At 33.6% G+C, this 21,812-nt stretch overlaps 2 protein-coding genes across 2 annotated transcripts; one reads left to right on the top strand and one right to left on the bottom strand.

The window, feature by feature from the left end:
• The first annotated feature begins 11,022 nt into the window (after positions 1–11,022).
• Positions 11,023–15,335, top strand: LOC139843511 (lysine histidine transporter-like 8). Its single transcript, XM_071833610.1, has 5 exons — positions 11,023–11,408; positions 13,561–13,694; positions 13,799–14,226; positions 14,465–14,596; positions 14,673–15,335. Exons 1-5 carry the CDS (start codon positions 11,023–11,025, stop codon positions 15,156–15,158), a joined length of 1,566 nt encoding a protein of 521 aa, XP_071689711.1. The 3' UTR covers positions 15,159–15,335.
• A 40-nt stretch (positions 15,336–15,375) lies between these two features.
• On the bottom strand, positions 15,376–17,844 carry LOC139845441 (uncharacterized). Its single transcript, XM_071835698.1, has 6 exons — positions 17,758–17,844; positions 16,625–16,687; positions 16,492–16,547; positions 15,858–16,068; positions 15,590–15,714; positions 15,376–15,494 (listed from the first exon to the last, which is right to left on the bottom strand). The coding sequence occupies exons 1-6, from the start codon at positions 17,842–17,844 to the stop codon at positions 15,407–15,409; spliced, it is 630 nt and encodes a 209-aa protein (XP_071691799.1). The 3' UTR covers positions 15,376–15,406.
• Between the last annotated feature and the right edge of the window lie 3,968 nt (positions 17,845–21,812).

The following is a 21,812-nucleotide window of genomic DNA, read 5'->3' as shown; positions in this document are numbered from 1 at the left end:
TCTAGCTTTGTTTCTGATCACAATCCCGTCTTCATCCATCTTGTTCTTGAAAACCCACTTGGTACCAATAATCTTCTTAGTTTCATCATTAGGTTTAGGTACCAATGTCCAAACCTTATTTCTATCAAACTGGGAGATCTCTTCTTGCATAGCTCCTGCCCAGTTTGGATCTTTGATTGCTTCATCAGGACATGTAGGTTCAATGGTAGACACAAAATTTACATGCATACAAAAGTTGCTGGTTACATGTCTTCTTGTTTTAACACCACTAGCCAGATTACCAATAACTTACTCAATTGGATGCTCTTTTGTCCATCTAGTGTTATAAATAGGTGAGCTTATCGTGGAATATACAACATCTTGATCATCAGCTGGTTCAAAGGTATGAGCAGCAGTTGGAGACAGCTGTTCATTATTAATGTAACCAGTACCAGCTTGTGATCTTTCAGAACCAGTAGACCTATGCTCAAGTTGTAGGACTTCAGTAGAGCCAGTAGGTCCACTTGGTTTAGACACAGATGGAACAGAGTGTTCCATCTCATCATCAGAGAACCCAGCAACATGGATTGGTGAGGGATTTGCAGCTGGTTCTTCATCATCATCAAGAGCTTGCTGAGTAGGCTCTTCAAACAATAACTCTTCATCTTCTTGACTGGGAGATGAATCTGGGGTAGTTTCATCAAATGTAACATTAATTGATTATTCAAAACAACCCCTTCTTTTATTGAAAACCCTATATGCCTTTGACATGTTGGAATATCCCAAGAATATACCTTTATCAGCCTTAGCATCAAACTTGCCCAGCTGATCCCTATTGTTTAGAATGAAACAGGGAGTGCCAAATACATGAAGAAATGAAATTGAGGGTCTTCTTCCTTTGAGAACTTCATAAGCAGTTTTCTGATGTCTTTTCACTATTAAAGATCAATTCTGGGTAAAACATGCAGTGTTCACAGCTTCTGCCCAATATGAATTTTTCAGCCCAGACTCAGCTAACATAGATCTTGCTGCTTCAATGAGAGTTCTGTTTCTTCTTTCTGCAATACCATTCTGTTGAGTAGTTCTATGAAATACCTTTGTCAGCACAAAATTCTTCTAATGTAGCATTTCTGAATTCTGTACCATGATCACTTCTTAGCAGTTTCACCAGTTGCCCATTTAAAAGCTCCATTCTTTTGATAAATTTGATAATTTCATCAGCAGCTTCACTCTTTTGCTTCAAAAAGAATACCCAGGTGTATCTAGAATATTCATCAGTAATAACCAGTGTATACTTCTTCCCACTACAGCTGGCCACGTTAACAGGACCAAATAGATCCATATGAAGTAAATGAAATGGTTTCTCAACAGATGAGATTTGCTTTGATTTGAATGAGGCATGGTGATGTTTTCCCTTTTCACAGCCAGGACACAATCTGTCCTTTACATAAGACATAATGGGTAGCCCAGACACCAAACTTCTACTGAATAATTTGTGAATGTCTTTGAAGTTGAGATGTGAGAGTCTCTTGTGCCATAACCACTTCAGGTTGTCTGCTGCCTTTGAATAGAAACAAGTATCAGTTGTTGTGACTGCTGTGTTCATGTCAATTTGATACATGTTTTCATGATGTTTTGCAGTCAACAGTGGCTTCCCTGTCTTATCAAAAATAGTGCCAATTTTCCTTCTAAATTGGACTATCTTATTCTTACTTGTCAGTTGGCTTATGCTGAGTAAATTATGTTTAAGCCCTACGACATATACAACATTTGAGAACGTGACATTCCCATTTGTCAAAGTACCAAAACCCTTTGTGTAACCCAATGAATTATCTCCATACGAAACAACTGGACCATCCTTTTCTTGATAGTCCATCAGTAGGGACTTACATCCGGTCATATGTCTTGAACAACCACTATCGAGATACCAGATTTGCTTGTTTTGAATGCCCTGCACAGTAGCTAAGAGATTAGTTCTTTTTGGGAACCCATCTAAGGATGGGTTCTGGAAGGGTCATCTTTGATGATCTCTTTCTGTCTGCTGGTTTACTTGAAGAAGCAGCAGCAGATGGGGTTAGGGTTAGAGTACACCGATTTGCTAAGTGAAACTTGCTGCCACATTTGTAGCATTTTCTCACATTTGGTATCGGTGACTGGTCATACAGTGAGTAAATGGGTGCAGTAAGATCAGGTCGACTTTTGGTTACTGCCTCAATTAGCTGGTCAAGCTTGACTGTCATAATCTCAGTGATAGACAGCTCATCATTCGAGTCCACTTTTGCTTTTCCTTTAAGGGCAGCTTTCTTCTTAGAACCAGTACCATGGTCATGGCGTATTGCTTTGCCTTTATCACTTGACGAGCCAGCGTGGGAAGTTACTGGCTTGTCTACTAAAGCTGATGAGCTAGAAGAAGTTTTACCTGCTGCCTTGGACTTGCCAGTATTTCGTTTGACTGGCTTGTCTACAGCTACTGGATAACCAGTAAGTTTGTCATCAGCTGGCTCAGCACAATTGGAACTCGAACATGAAGGGGAATCAGTTGGTTTAATTTTTCTTAGATTATTTTCAGTGATTTCCCTTTTAATACGTCTTTCTTTTGGAGTCATGTAGTAGATGCTTGAGGGGTCAGTAGTCTCATCAATTGAGGTACTGGCTTCTCTTGCTCTAACTTCATCCTCCAAAATCTCTTTCATGGCAAGTGGTGGGGACACAGCAGGTCTAACAAACTTATTTGTCAATACCTTTTTACCCTTAACTATCTTGGCAAAAGTATTTGGCAAGACAGCTTCTGGATCAGTTTCAAGAATTGGGTCCATGAAAGTAACTTCTGCAATAGCAGTAGCAGCATAGTCACCAGCAAAGAAAACTTTAATTTGGGCAGGCACCTGCTCGTTAACACACTTGGCTGTGCGTTGAGCAGATGTACACCACAAAGCGACAACCTTTTTAAGATTATCCAGCTGGTTCTTGACTTCTGCTGCCTCAACGTGAAGAGACTTTAAAGCAAAGTTTTGTTTTTCAAGTTTGGAAATATCATCTTTCAAGATTTTAATTTCATCATTTTTACTTTTAAGTTTCTCCTTTAAAGATTTGTTGTCAGTTTTCAAAACTTCTTCAAGTTTGATGCCTCTACATAAGTCAACTCTTAGGTAGTCAAACATTTAGGTTTTTCATCATCAGTATAAGTTCAAAAATTATCAACCTTATACATCATTTCAGTTTTCCATTGAGGTGTATCTCTTTTCTGATCAGCTTCCCTCATATCAGCCAAAAACTTACTACCACTATCATCCTCATCAGACTCCTTGACCTCCTTGGCCATTAAACACAGCTTTTTATCAAAAGCATAACCAGCACCATCATCATCAGTATCACTATCAGAGGATGATGACGAGCTGGTTTCATCCCAATCATGATGCTCAGCAACTAGAACCTTTTCTGGCTTTTTACCCTTCTTATCAGTCTTAGCACTTTCCTTCATCTGAGCTTTCATAGCTTTGTACTTGTTCTTGTACTTATCAGCTTTTGAGAAAGAGTTAGCATGTGAAGTTGAAGGTTTCTTGGACATGCATTTAGCAGCAAAATGTCCAACCTTCCCACAATTATAACACTCAGATTTAGGACCGTTGACTGACTTGCTGCTATACCTAACACTCAGTTTCTTACTCCTTTTGTATGACTTGCTGATTCTATTACGATTGAACCTTTTAAACTGCCTAGCCAGCAAAGCCATACCTTCAGCAAACCCTTCTACATCACTTTCACCATCACTGCTTTCTTCAGACCCAGTACCACTATCCACATCACTCTCAGCTGTCTCTTCTTCTGCCAATAACTTTTGAACCAGTAAAGCCTTTTGAGCTTTCTTTTTAGCAGCAGCAATAAGAGCAGTATCATCTATCTTAGAAGATTTTGAAGTGGTGGGGGCAGACCTAAAGTTTTCTTTCAAGTTAGTTCAAATTTAGCTTATGCTTTCTCATGGTTCCATAGTGAACTGTAGAGAGAAGACGTGTTAAAGTTCTTTAAGGTCTGAGTGGTTCTTAAAGGGTCAGTAACAGATTTCCATTTAGTAGGCAGTGAATCGATGAATTTGTTTACTTGTCCAAATTCAGTATAGGTGACATTCAAAGTGATCAGGTCTGCAATCAAGGAGTTAAACCTAGTAAAGGTTTGCTTAAGGGTTTCATTCTTGTAGGCAAAGAACATTTCATATTCTCTTTTCAAAGCAATCATTCTGTTCTGCCTTACTTCTCCCATACCCTCATAGGTGACATCTAGATAGTCCAACATAACCTTAATCAGTTTGAACAGTGGGTTAGGCAAAGTTATAGCTAACAGGGTTCTGATTTTAGGGTCAAGTCCAACACGACGTTTATCCTCAGCATCCCATCTAGAAGGAGTGAGAATTACCTCTCTGCCAGGAACAGCAGGAGTGTCAGCTGTAGCTGGAGCACTACCAATAGTCTCAGTGGAAACAAATGGACCATCTGTGGCAATACCAGGCATGAGTAGGTCAATAGACTCAAGGTGAAGCATGAATCTTGCCTTCCAAGTTTCATACTCATCTTCATCGAATTTGGGTGGTCTATTGGATGAGCCATTTTCAAGGTAAGCTGTATTTGAATATGCAGCCATGAGAGAATTCAGATCCAAGATATTAATTATCAAGACTAAAGCTCTGATACCAGTTGTTGGTCCCTTGATAACAACAGGAGTATTGTAGGGGGGTGAATACAATTTCTTTTAATTAACTTAACAGTTAAACACGATTAGTATTCAAGCATGTAAATTAAATAGAGTCACAGGTAATTTTCAACGGTTATTCTTTATTGATTGAATCACAAAGAATCACAACTATCCTTGGCGGAATGATAGTTGGTTGATACAGATTACCTAGAATATAGATAAGAGGTAAACTAAAAGCTATTACACGTTTTGGACTTTAAATAAATAAAACCCACACCACTAGTTGTTACAATAGTGAATATAACAATTTATAGTAGTCCTATTAACCGTGTAATGGTTCTATTGTCTACTGGTACATAGGATGTCTGTACTTGTGGGGACAACTGCATCAGAGAGCATGCTCTCCTCTTTCCTCTTTGGTAGCTATTTGCAGGAACACCTCAATTCGGTTTGGCACCACTATTTGATTAAACAAATAGAATGTTGTGTTCCCTAGGTGTTGACAAAGTATAACCCATGTCTGCACATGCGTTAAACTTCTGCATTTCCACGTGGTCTTGTAAGGTCACTTGTCAGCCGCCGACGCGTGTCCTTTTCTGTTCAACTTTGTCTTTGACTTCTGTTGAATAGTACAATTGATGTAGACCACTCTAGAAACTACTATGCTTATAATGGAGCATAGCTGTCTTGTATAGTAAGCTGCATTCCAGCTGTGCTGGTTCTTCATTGCTGAGACACTTGATATTCTTGACTGCTGAGTACACATCCTGTGCTGATTGAAGAACACTGTCTACCTTGTGCTAGTAGACTAGACTGAGCAGCAAACTACACTCGACACAGCAATATCTGCTGTCTATACATAAACAAACTTGTGTTGGATGCACATAACATTTTAGTGCAAATAAATTAAAGTTTTGTCATAATTAAATCCTTAATTATTTTGGGGACTCAACAAATAATAATACTAATGGTGATACTAATAATAATTATGATATTCATAATACTTAATAATAATAATGCTATTGATAATAATACTAATACTTAATAATAATAATAATAATAATAATAATAATAATAATAATAATAATAATAATAATAATAATAATAATAATAACAACAACAACAACAACAACAACAACAACAACAACAATAACAATAATAATAATAATAACAATAATAATAATAATAATAATTATAATTATAATGATAATGGAAATGAAATAAAAATATATACCATTTAAAAATGCTTTCCTAAAAAGAATTGCCCATGACAAGGCTCGAACCCGAAACCTCTCGAATACATGCAAACACTCCTAACCACTCGACTGTCATTGTTTTTCTGATTTATTATGCGTTATAATTATATATAAACATTATAATTTAATTGTTCTTCTTCATCCTCCTTAAAACCAAATCGACTCAGAATCAAACCAATATGAAAATCAATTATCTAAACGTTTTTAGGACTTTCATCCAAAGTATAATCGAACCATAAAAGCTTTTGAATTAATTCAAAACAAAAGAGAAAAAAAAATGTGCTGCTACTGCAGTCGCTAATAAAAAAAATAAAATAAATCGTGAGTTTGAGTTTAAGAATGTTTTAGCTTACAATTTCTTCATGAACTATGTTTTAAAACCTTCCTATAATCTTTCCCAAACTTCAATTTCACTTGAGTTTTAACAGAAAGTTTGAATTTAATCGAAGAACAACAGTTGACTTTTTCAACTCGAAACTTTGACTAAGGAATATGAATTAGATATGATGAATTGGACTTTGAAAATTTACAGAAAGTTTGCATAAGGAATTACTAACAACACCTCAATCTTACATTTTGAAATTAATTTTGAAATCAAGCCAATGTAAATCGAGTTCAAGAATAGAGCAGAAGACGTATTTTATTTTTATATTTTATGTTTTTAATCCTTGAATTGCAGAGGCGTGTATATATAATTGAGTGGATACATGATTTAACAGTTAATCTGTTCATAATTGATTCGTAATGTGAATTGAAATAGACCTTTAACTGATTGAAGACAAGATAATTCGATCACAGATAAAAAAATAATAAAAAAGTAAAAAAAAATTACAAGTTGATTATAATGGCTAATCGAATTTGTTTGCTTATGGACTCGAATTTGTTTGCTTATGGACTAAAAGAATTTGTTCGTACCAATTATCAAATAAAAACAAACGATTACACAGCTTGATTGAGATTAAAGAAGATCGTACTAGATTTCTTGATTTATAATTAAATTTATATTAATAATTAATATATATATATACAATTAATAATAATAATAATAATAATAATAATAATAATAATACTAATAATCATAAAAATGATAATAATATTATTAATGATAATAATAATAAATTTTGTTATTTTCTAATAACTATAATAATAATAAATAATAACATTAATAGGTTGTTATTAATTATAAAATTTTTAATAAATTTAGTAACAATAATATTAATATTAAGAATAGTAATAATAATATTTCATTATATTAATATTAATATTAAGTAATAATAATAATAATAATAATAATAATAATAATAATAATAATAATAATAATAATAATAATAATATTAATAATAATATTAATAATGATAATATTAGCAAATAATAATAATATAACAAATTAAATGTAACAAATTTTATATGTATGTATTAAATTAATAATCTTCATAATGTTGATATTAATATTGGTATTTATTTTACTGATAATAATAAAAGTAATAATAACAACATTAACATGATATCTATATTTTAACTTATAGTTACATTTATTTATATGGTATTATTTATTTACATAATATATATTATATACATTTAATATTTATACATTTTAACAATATACATATAGTTCTAATTATGTATAGATATATGTATTCCAACTACTAAATATATAATTATGTTTTTAAATATCAAATCTTATTACATAGATAACTATGTTAATTATATATATTAAAACAATGAAGTTAAAGTATAACATTATACATTTAATACTTTGTTATTGCTGACGACTTATGTTTGAAATCATTTATCTTCAATATGCTCTATATATTACAAACTAGTTTTAGTTATTTGAAGTTATTTTCCATAACAACTAAATCTCATAGTAGTTCGTTAATATAATTAGTTATATATACATTTTTATTGTTCGTGAATCGTCGAGCATGGTCAAATGGTAATTGATTACATGAACACAGTTCAAAATTTTTGAGATTTCAACATTACAGACTTTGCTTATCGTGTCGGAAACATATAAAGATTAAGTTTAAATTTGGTCGGAAATTTCCAGATCGTCACACATTTGCCCTTAAATCTATAGAACAAGTTGTATAAGTTACAAAAACCCCTTAAACTCTAAAAAGTTGTAGTAATTACAAATGTATTAAACTCTATAAAGCTGTATGATTACAAATCCATTGCACTTTTAAAGGTGTATACATTTGATTTTAATAATAAATTATAAATACTCGAAAAACAATGCATGCAGTAAAAGAAAGATAAATATAAATGGACGTTACGGTGCTTTCTAGTTGTGCTATTTAATGACTTATCTAACCATATACTCGTATCTAAATTAGGAGCAGACACCCCACAGGAACAAGGGAGAAGGTGCCTCCAAAAATTCTATACGGAGTAACTAATACGAGTATAATAATATTTAAGGATTTTGTTAATAAAAATTTCTACGGCTATAAAATTCAATTTGTTGTGAAAAATTCAAAATGTAACTTTTCTTTGACTAGCAATATGTTAGAGTTAATGACGGGCCGGTTCAAAAGGAGAGCAACGTGATCAATTGCTCATGGCCCAATATTTTATTTTTCTACAAAAAAAAATACAAAGTCCAAAACTCATAAAAACCAGCAATGCTAGAGTTAATGACAGCCTGACGGGATCCACACCATTTGAAAGTCCAAGTAAGCGTAGATCTCTACTTAGCATTATTCTAATAATAATGTAAGAAACTTTATAAGTGTTGTTTTTAAAGTCATACTTAAGAAATTAGGACATATAACTTTGAGTTGTATATTGCTTATAACTACCCACTAATTTTTAATAATCACCTGAGTACTCACTTAATGTATAATTAGTTGTATATTGCTTATAACTACCCACTAATTTTTAATAATCACCTGAGTACTCACTTAATGAATAATTATCTATGCATAATTTAATTTTTTATTATAACCTTAGGGGTTACACTTGAAAAAAATCAATAAATAATAAGATCCAAAAGCATGAAAGTGTGAATGAATCTCATAAAATTAAGATAATTTAGCATAATTAATTTATTCCAAAATATTATTAATAACAATAAATTAGATATTAATAATTATTAAATAAATTTAAAGTTTGATAAAAATTACATTGATAGTTCTTTAACGTCAACAACTTGCAGTTATAACCAGGGGCGGATCCAGAAACTTTTTTTTGATGGAGGCAAAATGTAAAAAATTGAAAAAAAAGTCAAATTTAACACAAAATACACTAAAAAAATTTCGATCGTCGGGAGCGGCTGACCCCACTTGATCCCCCCTCCCTCCGCCCCTGGTTATAACGATTAACAATCCACGTAATATATTACGAAGATATGTTGTAACACAAATTTTATCGAGATATGTAAATTATCATCATGATTCGTCTCGAGTTGTACGTTAGGTTTGGTTCCCGTTTTTATCTTTTAGTGTTCGGTTTTGTTTGGTTAGTTTATTTTTAAGGTTTTTCGAGTTGCTAGGGAGGCTCGTTTATAGATAGTTTTCGTTTTGATTGTTGAGTTTTAGGTGCGAGCTTCTCCGTTTCTCCCGTTATTTTGAATCCCGTGTTAGGACGTTTTTCTTTGGAAAATGACCTCGTTTTTATATAAGTTTTCATTATTTTCGTAAAAAAAAAAAGATCAAGATGAAAAAAAAGAAAGAATAACAACTACATCAACAACTTTGATTCTTGACGTGAACAACCGCTCACTCACTAAGTTCTGTAATTCATTTTCATTTTCCAATTGTTTTTTAAGTCGAAGAGTGACTACTGATTTCTGCTCGTAGTTCCTCTCTCACCACCCCGGAGCATAAAGATTCACTCGATCGATGAACACTCAAACCGAACTTACCCATCCTTTTGAGCACAGGGACGCGAGAACCTAAGAAACAAGCTCGTGCCTAAGAAATTGGAGGTTTTCGTTTGGCGAGCAATCAAAAAACGACTACCGGTTAGGTTCGAGCTTGATAAGCGGGGCATTGACCTACATAGTGTTCTTTGTCCATTATGCAACGACGACATCGAAACGGTGGATCACGCTTTTATATTTTGCAAGCATTCAATGGAACTTTGGGAACGAGTTTTTAGATGGTGGGGTTTTGGTAGTTTCTCGAATCTTAGTCTTCATGAGATTCTTCGAGGGAATACCCCGACCTAAACATCTACTATCGGGAAATTAATTTGGCAAGCAACGGAATGGGTATGTTCGTACTATATGTGGAAGAATAGAAACAACAAGGTTTTTCGGGATAAAAGTTGGAGCTCTCCGATTGCGTTAAATGAGATCCAAGAAACATCCTTCGAGTGGATTTCGAACCGATTACATGGAAGGAAACTCGATTGGTTGACTTGGCTAAGTAATCCATGTGTATATCTAAATATTTTGTAATTCGATTATAGCTTTTGTATTCGTGATTGGGTTTGATAGTCTCACAAACCCAAATATGTGTATTTCATCGAATATGGTTCTTGTTATGCCATACTCGATCTATGTAGTATGTAATGTACTAAGTTTTGTGAGTATAATATATACCTTGTTTTTCAATAAATAAAAAAAAAAAAAAAAAAAAAAAAAAAAAAAAAAATACCTCCATATCAATTTGGTTCATAAGCAACGCTCCAATCAAATCAAAAGCAACCCAAATCCTAGGAGTACATTTTAATAGAATCGAATAAACTTATTCTGACCAACTTTATACAACGCTTTATTATCTTTATCTTTATTATCTACTTTAAAACAACACTAACGATAAAATAAACTTTATTTGTTCTACCAACTCACGCCTGAACTCGAACTCCATAATTTCATATCATCACGTTTACCGCTCCAATTTCTAACTTTTTCCCGACACACACTTATTCTTCATTATAACCGTCTCGAGATTTGTCACTCAATCCCCCCACTCTTTACGGTCACGATCACCCCTTCACGAACTTTCACACCAAATTAAAAACATTCTTTGAATACTTATTTATGATTATAACACCATACACACATTTATTTATTTAAGTTACATTTCACTTCACTTTCATACCATTCCATTCACTTAGACTATATCCAAAAAAAAATTAAAATTAATAATCAATGGAAGAGCGTCCTGAAACGGAGTTAATTTCGATTCCGGCCACTCCTCATGAGTCCACGCCAGAGATACTCACGCCTTCTAGACATCGGTCACCTAGGCCGCATTCAAAAGAAGGCGGGAAGTCCTCAACAGCGTGGACTCCAACGTCTTTTATTTCACCGAGGTTTTTGAGTCCCATTGGGACACCTATGAAAAAGGTTTTGGTGAACATGAAAGGTTATTTGGAAGAAGTTGGTCACTTGACTAAACTTAATCCACAAGATGCTTGGCTTCCAATAACGGAGTCGCGAAATGGTAATGCACATTACGCTGCGTTTCATAACCTTAATGCTGGGGTTGGATTTCAGGCTCTCGTTTTGCCTGTCGCTTTCTCGTTTCTCGGGTGGTAAGTCTTTTGTATTCTTGTTTTTGTTTGGACAATTAATTCGTTAATGACGTCGAGATATGAACTCGTAAGATTATTACTACAGTTTTGGAGAAGTTAATAAATTCTTGAAATGTTTTAGAACATTTGAAACGTAATGTTAAAGATTTGAAACGTTTATATGATGTGAGGTAAATAAAGATGTAAATGTAATATTTACAAATACAAAAAAACATATGTATAAATTCACGATTATAAAATTTTTAAGAGGGAACACTTAAACGTTTCAGGCAAAATTTGTCTGAATCCTATAACTGTAGTTGAGTCAACTAATTTGTCTAGTTATCAGGCAAAATTAGTTGTCCGTGAATTTGTATATATCTATATCTATCTATATTTATATAATTCTATGACCAATTTCAATACACATGAATCTGAGTTGCTTTCTTTTCATGTTTTCTCTGTCATTTTATCATATTACATCAACATATTTGTTGCCTAAACTTTCATAAGTACGTGCTATCTTAAGATCTAAATATGTACATTAAAACTTTGGGTCTCGTAATTACATTTCAAATTTATTTAATTCAAGATTTTTGTGGATCATTTTGGGAGTTGGTAAAATGGTGGCCAGGGGCAACTTTTAATATCTTAATTTGTAATCGCTCAAAGTTCAAAACAAAAAGATAGTACTCCGTAAAATGCATAATCAAGACAAGTGGATATATTTGTATTAATAAAAGTATTATACTTAGATAACATTTTGTTTTTTTTTTCCTTTCTATTGTGATACGGAGTAATATTCATGGGGGGTCGATTTTTGGTGTATTACACATTTTACACTCATGCACGGTTATTGATGTGTGTAAGTGTATTTACCGTAAATATCCACCTAAAAACATCGGTTCTTCTGGCCGGAGGTCCTTGGGAAGCAGCCTCTCTGCCCTATAGTATAGGGAGGGACGACTTCTTTTACCCGCGGACCGATAGGTATCCGTGTCTAGGGTAGAGGAAAGACTGTCTACATCTAACCTCCCCTATACTCTACTTTAGTGAAATTGGGTATTGTTGTTGTTGTAGTATTTTTTTTACGTTGGTGAAATTAAAAATTGTACTTTAATTTTTGTTTGTCTTGCCACGTCACCCGGAGACATGCCGTGTTGTCGTAAAACATCATTAGCCTTTTTTGGGTCTACATGCATCATAGTTTTTGACCAAAAAAAGGTTGAAATTTATTTTTCTCTCTAATTGAAGGCATGCCATTTAAGTATTGCAATATATTAAAGTTAAAGACCAATATAATGGATGATTTACTGATTTTGTCTCTTATATAAACTAGTAGGGCCGACAAAAGGCTCCAGATTTTGGAGCTTGTTTAGAAGAATAGATAGCTATACATTATTTTTTTGGAAAAGAAGAGAATGTATTGAATAAAAAGTCATCTTTTTACATAGCCCCTTGCCCCCTTTATAATACGGAGTAAACACCCTCAAGATGTTGTAACAAACGGATCAAGATGGTGTAATGATTAACTGGACCCAAACAACGTTGGTGATTAAACACAATTACCCACTCACAGCGACAAACGAAAGTAAAACACGAAAAATCAACACGAGATATAATGCGGTTATTTGTAACCGATGTAATTATTTTAATTCACGGACCAAACTAGAGAGTATTTTATTGATAAAATTCGTGCATACAATGTACAGTTTACATAGGGTCTATTTATAGCTAGCAATACACTTTTTAACCGAAACAAACCATCATAATGATAGCCTAATAATTGGTGTTATCGTCATAAGAGATTTCGAGTTTAAACTTCACTGCACGGGTGGTCAAGTAAGTTAGAAAAGGATAAACAGATTAGACCGTATATATCACAGTAAAAAATTTCTCCCTGCCGATTAACTGTCATAAAAAAAAAACTTATGTTTACCTGTTTACACTTAGGGGATGATACTCACACACTCAATATTGATCCATCACTTAATTGACTATTATGTCCTTACTTACAATAATAAAGGTTCAAGTTTCAAGATAAATTGAAGGTTATTATTGTAAGTTTTATGGTAAAAAGTATGTATGGATCAAAAACTGGTGTGTGACTTACACTTATAACCGAAACAGTCAAAACTTCCATCACCTTAAAATATGGCAATTGTGTATGCAGGAGTTGGGGTATCATTTCACTAACCATAGCCTACATTTGGCAACTATACACCTTGTGGATCTTAGTACAGCTTCATGAAGCAATTCCCGGCAAGAGGTACAATCGATACGTCGAGCTTGCAGAAGCAGCATTTGGTAAGACTTATTATCTTGACGCGATCTAATCCTATTCTTATGACTCGTTTAAGCAATGTAACGTTTATGCATTTCTAATAGTATTTATGTTGATTTTTGTTCAGGAAATCGATTAGGAGCATGGCTCTCAATATTTCCAACGGCCTATTTATCTGCAGGGACCGCGACTGCATTGATTCTTGTAGGAGGGGAAACCATGAAACTTTTCTTCGAAATTGTTTGTGGGCAAACTTGTACATCAAATCCGTTGACAACAGTCGAATGGTATCTTGTATTCACGTCTTTATGCATCGTGTTGTCTCAACTTCCGAACCTTAACTCCATAGCCGGACTCTCTCTAGTTGGAGCCATTACTGCCATTGTTTACTCAACCATGGTTTGGCTCCTTTCGGTTAGCCAACAAAGACCACCCAACATCTCTTATGAACCTATCCCCTTACCTTCGTTCACCTCTTCGGTATTTTCGGTTTTTAATGCACTTGGTATCATAGCATTTGCATTTAGAGGCCACAATCTTGTCCTTGAGATTCAGGTAACTTTGACTTTTAAGGTCAAAATTTTCATACTTTGACCAGAAAATTCATTTCATCATTCAACACTTCAATAAAATGCTGATTCAGGATAAATAGACATTCAAAACAGTGTATATGTTTACAGGATTTTGGTAATAATTTAGTGACAGATCAATACTAAATTGTAGTTCAAATTAAAATTGGATTGACCTCAAAAGTCAAAATGTATGTTACCAAGTATTTCACAACATTTTGTAGTCAACGATGCCATCAACGTTTAAGCACCCTGCTCACGTGCCAATGTGGAGAGGAGCAAAGGTCGCGTACTTCTTCATCGCTATGTGTTTATTCCCTGTAGCCATTGGCGGTTTTTGGGCTTACGGAAACCAGGTAAGTGGTTTTTTTTATACTGTTAAAAATGAGACTTGAACACACAACCTAAATTCAAATTTAAATCAATTTTCAGATGCCACCAAGTGGGATCCTGAACGCGTTATTTGGCTTCCATGAACATGACATATCAAGATGGTTACTTGCAACAACGTTTCTTCTAGTCGTCTTCAGCTGTTTAAGTAGCTTCCAAATCTACTCAATGCCCGTTTTCGATAACTTTGAAGCTAGTTACACACACCGTACAAACAGACCATGTTCAGTTTGGGTGCGGTCAGGTTTTCGTGTGGTTTACGGGTTCATTAACTTTTTTATTGGGGTAGCATTACCATTTCTCTCGAGTCTAGCCGGGCTCTTAGGTGGTCTAACACTACCAGTGACGTTTGCTTACCCATGTTTCATGTGGGTCCTAATCAAGAAGCCTGCAAAGTATAGTTTCAACTGGTACTTCAATTGGTCACTTGGGTGGCTCGGTGTCGCGTTTAGTGTGGCGTTTACGATCGGAGGTATTTGGAGCATTGTTGATAATGGATTGAAGTTGAAGTTCTTTAGGCCAGCTTGAAGATTGTATGGTTGTGGTTATGATAGAATATTGAATTTTGGTTATGCAATTTGTTATATAAAGTTTAAGTTTATGATATGAAACTTAGTAACAGGGAAGGTCAACTAAGATTTGGGTGTTGTAATTTGTTGATAAATTTGATGTCTACATTTGTACAAGAATAGTCCTTTAAGAACTCACTGCAAGCAACTTCAATCCCTCAAGTATTGAAATCAGTTAGAAGGTTTTTGACATGCTGAGAAGAGTTGCTAGCTGAGTAAAGCCAAGATCAAGGAGGTAATAAGTTGAAAACTCACTACTTCTGGAAGATTCCATCCTAACCCCCACCTCAGATAGCTGCAACAACAAACAACCATTATTCATTACTACGTATTAATTACTTATTAATTATTAATAATTTAATAAATTTATTAATAAAAAAGGCAACAGACCTTGTGATGGAAGGCATTGTTGCCACAATTCCTGCAAATGCATATATGATAGGAATCAATGTGTTGGGCTTGTTCTTCCTTAGCCACATCAATGATCCCAATGCAGCAAGTGATAAACTCAACATCTGAATTAATCAAAACACACATTCTAAGCTCAAATCAACTAAATAATCAAGGATCAGGACAATAATGTATGTATGTAATGTACTTCTGTCAAATATTATTCATCAAAATTTTAAAGATGTGTGTGTTTTAAAAGAGAACATACTAAATTTGTATTTGCTTCAAGGCCTTGCAGAACATAATCCCAAGTGAATTCAAGTCCTCTGGCACCAACCCAAAGGGGTGCCAACCTATGTAAAACCGAATCAGCAAAAGCGCATCCTGATGGTACAGATAGTACGAGTAATAAAAAATGATCAACTACTATAAGGGAAATTGTGTTCGACATTGATTTAAGCTGCAGTAAGAGTTGCAAACTGCTCACAAGGACAAAAAACTTACCGTTGTATTTTAAAAAAGTAGATTGCATGTATTCAAAGTAAAGATGTTTAAATAGGTGTGTATTAGAATGACAAGATGGTGTAGCAAGTATTGCAAGACCTTTTGGCGCTTGTTAACTTAGGGGGGGAGCATAAATGCCTCATTTAAAAAATTAAAAAAAAAACAGAAAAATTTACAACTTAAGTATTACTTAAATATTTACAAAATAATAGTTTCATATACTTTCTAACTAATGAGTTTCGTTATTTTATTAATCATTCACTTAAGAAAGATTGTACAAGTTGATTTAAAGTGGAGAAAATCCAAAACTCGCTATACGACAGATTTAACACTTGCTAAATGAATAAAAGTAAAAAAAAAAAAAAAAAAAAAAAAAAAAAAAAAAAAAAGTTACCTACGATGGATAAAAAATGTCGCTTTCAGACACGTTAAGAAATGTAGCTAAACAAACAAGCTGCCCAAATACCAAATGTAAACGACATAATTAGATAACATGTTAGTGATTTACATGTTAGTGAATATGAATCATACCTTCACTAATGCCATGACAAGATAGACAAGTGCAGTTTTGACTAAAGTGCCAATTGTATCATACTAAGATATGTAATAAGAATAGCACCACAATGCGATTAACTAAAAGACATTCAAATTACAGTAAAGGATGGCTAGATATGATATCCTTAATTTCTTTCTATTGATTCAAAAGATAGCACTAGTCAGATAACATGTTATAACTTAGGTAGGGGCGGGCAAATATGTACAATTTCCAGGGAGAACAATACATCTTTAAGTTTCATAGTTGGGGTAACTTTCATATAAATATCTTCTGCTTCTGCATTATATTCATTATTATAATCATCAACACCGTAGTTAGCCCATTCCCTCCTAGCTCAATTTTACAAGTAAAGTTATCTGTCATTTGTATTACTTTGTTGCACCTTATACCACTCTCAAATTTGACCTACATTCCATTCTTTCGATTTGATCAACATGTAAAGAATAACAATGTTCAAGGTATCAGCAACTTAGTTGGCTAAACATACCTTAGAGAACAATGTTTTCTAAAATAGCTTTTATCCTTTTCTATGTTAATGCAAGATTTTCTAAAATAAAAACAGAACCATGATAGGATTTCCATATTTCAATTTCATACAAATGAAGCCTTCCTAACTTTTTAAACTCCGAATAAACAATTCAGTATTTGAAGCTATCATAATATCATATCAGTAAATTTCTTCATTAAACTAGTTCAAATGATGATTACTAAAAAAGTAAAATCCACAACAAAGTTCTTGAAAAATAATTAAATCAAGGATCCAAAAGTTGAAAGTGCTACGTAACCATTTTCTCAACAATCGCATTTGTTCAATTTATCTACATAAGCTCCAAAAATACAAAGTTAAAACGTCCAAATCTCATATACACACACACATCAATATCAATATACATATATCTATCAGAACATGTTAAAGCTATGACAAAATACAGTGTAACAGTAGTAACATAATCATTTTGAGTGTTACTACATAACCTAATTTTAACACTCTAATTACATCACGTAATCAACATTGCGGCACGAAATATGTTAACTGAAAAATTATTCATTATCTAACAGTCAATGTTGTTCAATTATACTATGGGCATTAATTAGGTCAATTATTGACGGAAACTAACAGAGGAGTAGCGGAATAGTAAACGGCGTCAGGTCCAAACGTTAAGATCGCACAGTTGAAGAAATGAAACATCGTCATCGTTATTTACCTCGCCTGCAAAATCCAATAGATCCAGAGACGAAAACGACATGAATTTTTGATCGATTACACTGGGCTTATTGGATGTTTTAATTTTTAATTTTAGTTGGGCTCTTTTTTCACCAATAATGTTTTCCATAAATTGATACTTCCGTATAATGAAAAAATAATACTTAAAATTAAAACATTCCAGTTTGAGGGTATTTACCCGATTTATAGTGACCCCGGGAGGTTTTACCGACCAATTTTTCAGGATTTCGGTTCGCTCCGCCTGCCCTTCGGGATAATTAATGATCGGGTCACTGTAATGCGTTTCAGATTTCCGTCCGAAAGCGCGTATTCGAATGAGTGGGTTATTCCCTTGTTAGTGATGTTCGTGGCTCCTTCTCACCGTGTTCCCAAATTCCGTCCCGACTTTTTCGCCGCTGAAGAAGTAAATGAGAACATGAGTTATCACTTCTAACATTTACATTTCGAATCAATACTTTGATTTGATTAACTAATATACAGAGTTCGTGTTATTCTTAGAAAGGTCTCATGGATAGCATAAGTTCAATAGTCACTATATTTTAAAGTGTTAAAGTGGTGCTGAACGAGTTAGGGTGCCGTCGCATTGCGGCGATAAGAGTAATTGTAAAATTCGATAGACAAAAAGGAAATTAAAGCAAAGGAAACAAATTGAAGAGAGTAAAAAAACACATGTTTACCAACAAAAAAGAAAAAAGAAAGAAATAGATGACGTCAACCGACATCATCAAACCGGGTACCGTTCCTATTGTTTACATTTTAGTATATGGGTGTTTAAAAAATAAAACTTAAAAAAGATAAAATAGATGATGTCAACCGATGTCGTCAAACGAGTTACATTTTAGTATATGGGTTAATGACATGAATAGACTATTCTAAAACAGTAGTGAATGACTCACGGGTTTGTTTACACGATACAGTTTAATAATATGTTTTAGGTATTAAGTGAATGTAAATACTAAAGTCAATTAGTTTAATGAACCGTGGAACTAAGATTCCGACTAAGAAACTTGTCGTTGTTTTTACAAACATATTGATATACCTAATTCGGTCAGAATAAATGAACTACAATTATTCTCTCATCAGTCCACCACCCTCTTTCAATTTCCACACAATTACTATTTTCTTTGTTATAAAAGCTTATATTACAGCCTTTTATTGAGATATGTATTTCGCATACATATGTAACGTAATTAATCCATAAAAAGAAACCCATATATTAATAATAAAAATATAATATTATAATTATAATTATAATAATAAAGTTTGCTTTAAATTTGAGTATTTATTTTTTTAATAATAATTATTAGTAATAATAAATGACTCTTGACATTTTTTCAAAAATTAAAATACAATTATTATATAAAAGTTGTACAATATGCTTTAAAATTTGTACATATGTTCATGGGGTGTTTTATAAAAGATTCTACAATTTTTTTAAAGTTTGTATATATAGTCATGGGGTGTTTTACCATAAGGTTGTATATAGTGCCTTAAATATTGTATATATGATCATGGGGGTGTTTTTGTAATAATAAGATTGTTGATAATGCTTTATATATTATACAATTAACATGTTAATGTTATAATTCAGTAGGCTTATAACTACCTTTAATGGTTATAAGAACAAGGAGAGAAAAAGAGAGAAGAAAGAGAGAAGAAATATTGATATTGATATTTCAAGAGAAATGGTACACCTTAAATGGTTACCATACATGTCTATTTATAGTATAAAATATTACTATGCAAGAAATATAATAATAATAAAATTAACATCCAATCTAGATATTTTATAACACAATCTAGATATTTTATAACACTCCCCCTTGGATGACAATTTTATTAGAGAATAACTAGTACTGCCTCGTTAAAAACCTTGCTAAAGAAAACCCATTGGGATAAAACTTTAGCTAAGGGAAAAAGAGTGCAGCATAGAGTTGACTCCCCCTCAAGTAGGCAACGCCTGAGTTGTTACATCTTCTGAACATGCCTCATGCCAATATTATGAACGTGTGTTCTGAAAATAGCAGTTGGCAGTGCTTTGGTATAAAGATCAGCAGAGTTGTTGATTGAACGTATCTCATTTTAATCTGGTTGTCTTTTACGAGATCTTGAGTATATGAGAAGAATCTGAGGTTTTCATTTGAAACTGTATCATCTAAATCTTTTATGTACAAGTTTAGCCCCTGTGATTTGTCTACAGTCTCCTTCATGGTTTGCTCAAACCCTTGTTTCAATTCCTATTCCCTTGTAGTCTTTTCTGAGCCTTACCAATATACCATTCTTTCCCATCAAACTTATGACCGTTAAGACCGTCTATGGCTTTGGCGCCTCGTCAGTATTTATATTTTGTTCAGTCACTTTTGATACTCTTCTTTCATTTGTATTATGCAAGCTGCATTATCTTCATATATAGTTGTTGGTGAAGATAGTTGTTAGTCTTTTATAGCGTTCTAGTCCACAAGAATCAATAATGATTTGTGTCATTGATCTCAACCAAACACATTTTCGAGTAGTTTCATATAATGCAATCACTTCGTCATGATTTGATGATGTTGCAACAAGTGTTTGTTTTAAGAACGCCATGATTTTGTGATACCTCCATTTAGGAATACATATCGAGTTTGAGATTTATCTTTATGAGGATTTGATGAATGACCTGTATATACATAATCAACCAAATCTTGTTTTGAAACGTTAGAATAAAATAATTTTAAATCAGCAGTTTCTCAAGGGTATCAAAATATGTGTTTGATCCCGCTCCATTGTCATTTGAGCTGAATCTTGCCAACAAATTAACTGCAACAGAAATGTCAGGTCTTGTACAATCTATAAGATACATAAGAACCTCAATTGCACTAAAATATGGAACTTCCGATCTGTTAAGATTTTCATGATCTTCGCAGGGATGAAATAGATCAGTGTCAATATTGAGTGATCTAACAACAATGAGTTTGTCTTTAAAAAAAATGTTTTAAAATCTTTTCGGTATAAGTTGTTTGATGTACAAGTAAATCATTAGGCATATGCTCAATTTGCAATCCAAGGTAATACTTGGTTTTTTCAAGATCTTTCATTTCAAAATAATTCTTTAGAAGTTGAATGATTTCATAGATCTCTTTATTTGTTCATATGTGTAACAACCCAAACCGTAACCGACCAAACACGACGAAATTTCAAACAAAAAAAAAAATTTCTGGTGCAGGCCATCTGCGCGGCGCGCCAGGTGGCCGCGCGGCGCGCCAAACCACCTGGACAGCCCGCTGTCCCCGGAAGTCAATTTAATGAAAATGTTTGACTAGTTCTCGACATTTTTAGCCAAAACGCTTTTAACCATACATTCATATATGTAAAACTAGCACATAACTAAGGTATGAACAAGTTTTACAAGGTGGGGCCCACACGTGCCCAAAACGCCACTAAGTTTAAAATACAATGTTTAATACAAATTAGAGTTTCGACCACGAAAAGTTTAATTGCCAAACGATACAACGAGCATGGTGTTTGGGGTTAAACTACCCAAGTCTCGGTCAAACTCCAAAATCATCACATCCCAAAAGCGTCACTAAACAAGACGGGATCTCTAATCCAACCGGATGCCCTTACCCTTGTCCACACCGGAACCTATAAAAATAGTAAACAACGAGAGGGTAAGCAAAGCTTAGTGAGTAAAACATATATATACATGCATATACAACTTACCCACACGCATCCACGATATCAAATAACACATAACAAATCTCGATAAGCAAGCTAGTATCACCAAACGTATCACTAGCAATAATCATAGCATAAATACTCATAACAATAATCAAATGCTAGTATGAACAACAATAAATCATGGTTAACCAATCTCTTCGCTAGGGAACGACTTCGCGAAACAAGTCATCGATGTTCATAACATTCGTTAGCTTCCAAAAACGGCTATGGCATGCTAACCC

Source organism: Rutidosis leptorrhynchoides, chromosome 4, assembly GCF_046630445.1.
Source record: "Rutidosis leptorrhynchoides isolate AG116_Rl617_1_P2 chromosome 4, CSIRO_AGI_Rlap_v1, whole genome shotgun sequence".
Taxonomy (NCBI): domain Eukaryota; kingdom Viridiplantae; phylum Streptophyta; class Magnoliopsida; order Asterales; family Asteraceae; genus Rutidosis; species Rutidosis leptorrhynchoides.
The sequence above is the reverse complement of the archived record's forward strand: the minus strand, read 5'-3'. Positions and strand labels throughout refer to the sequence as shown.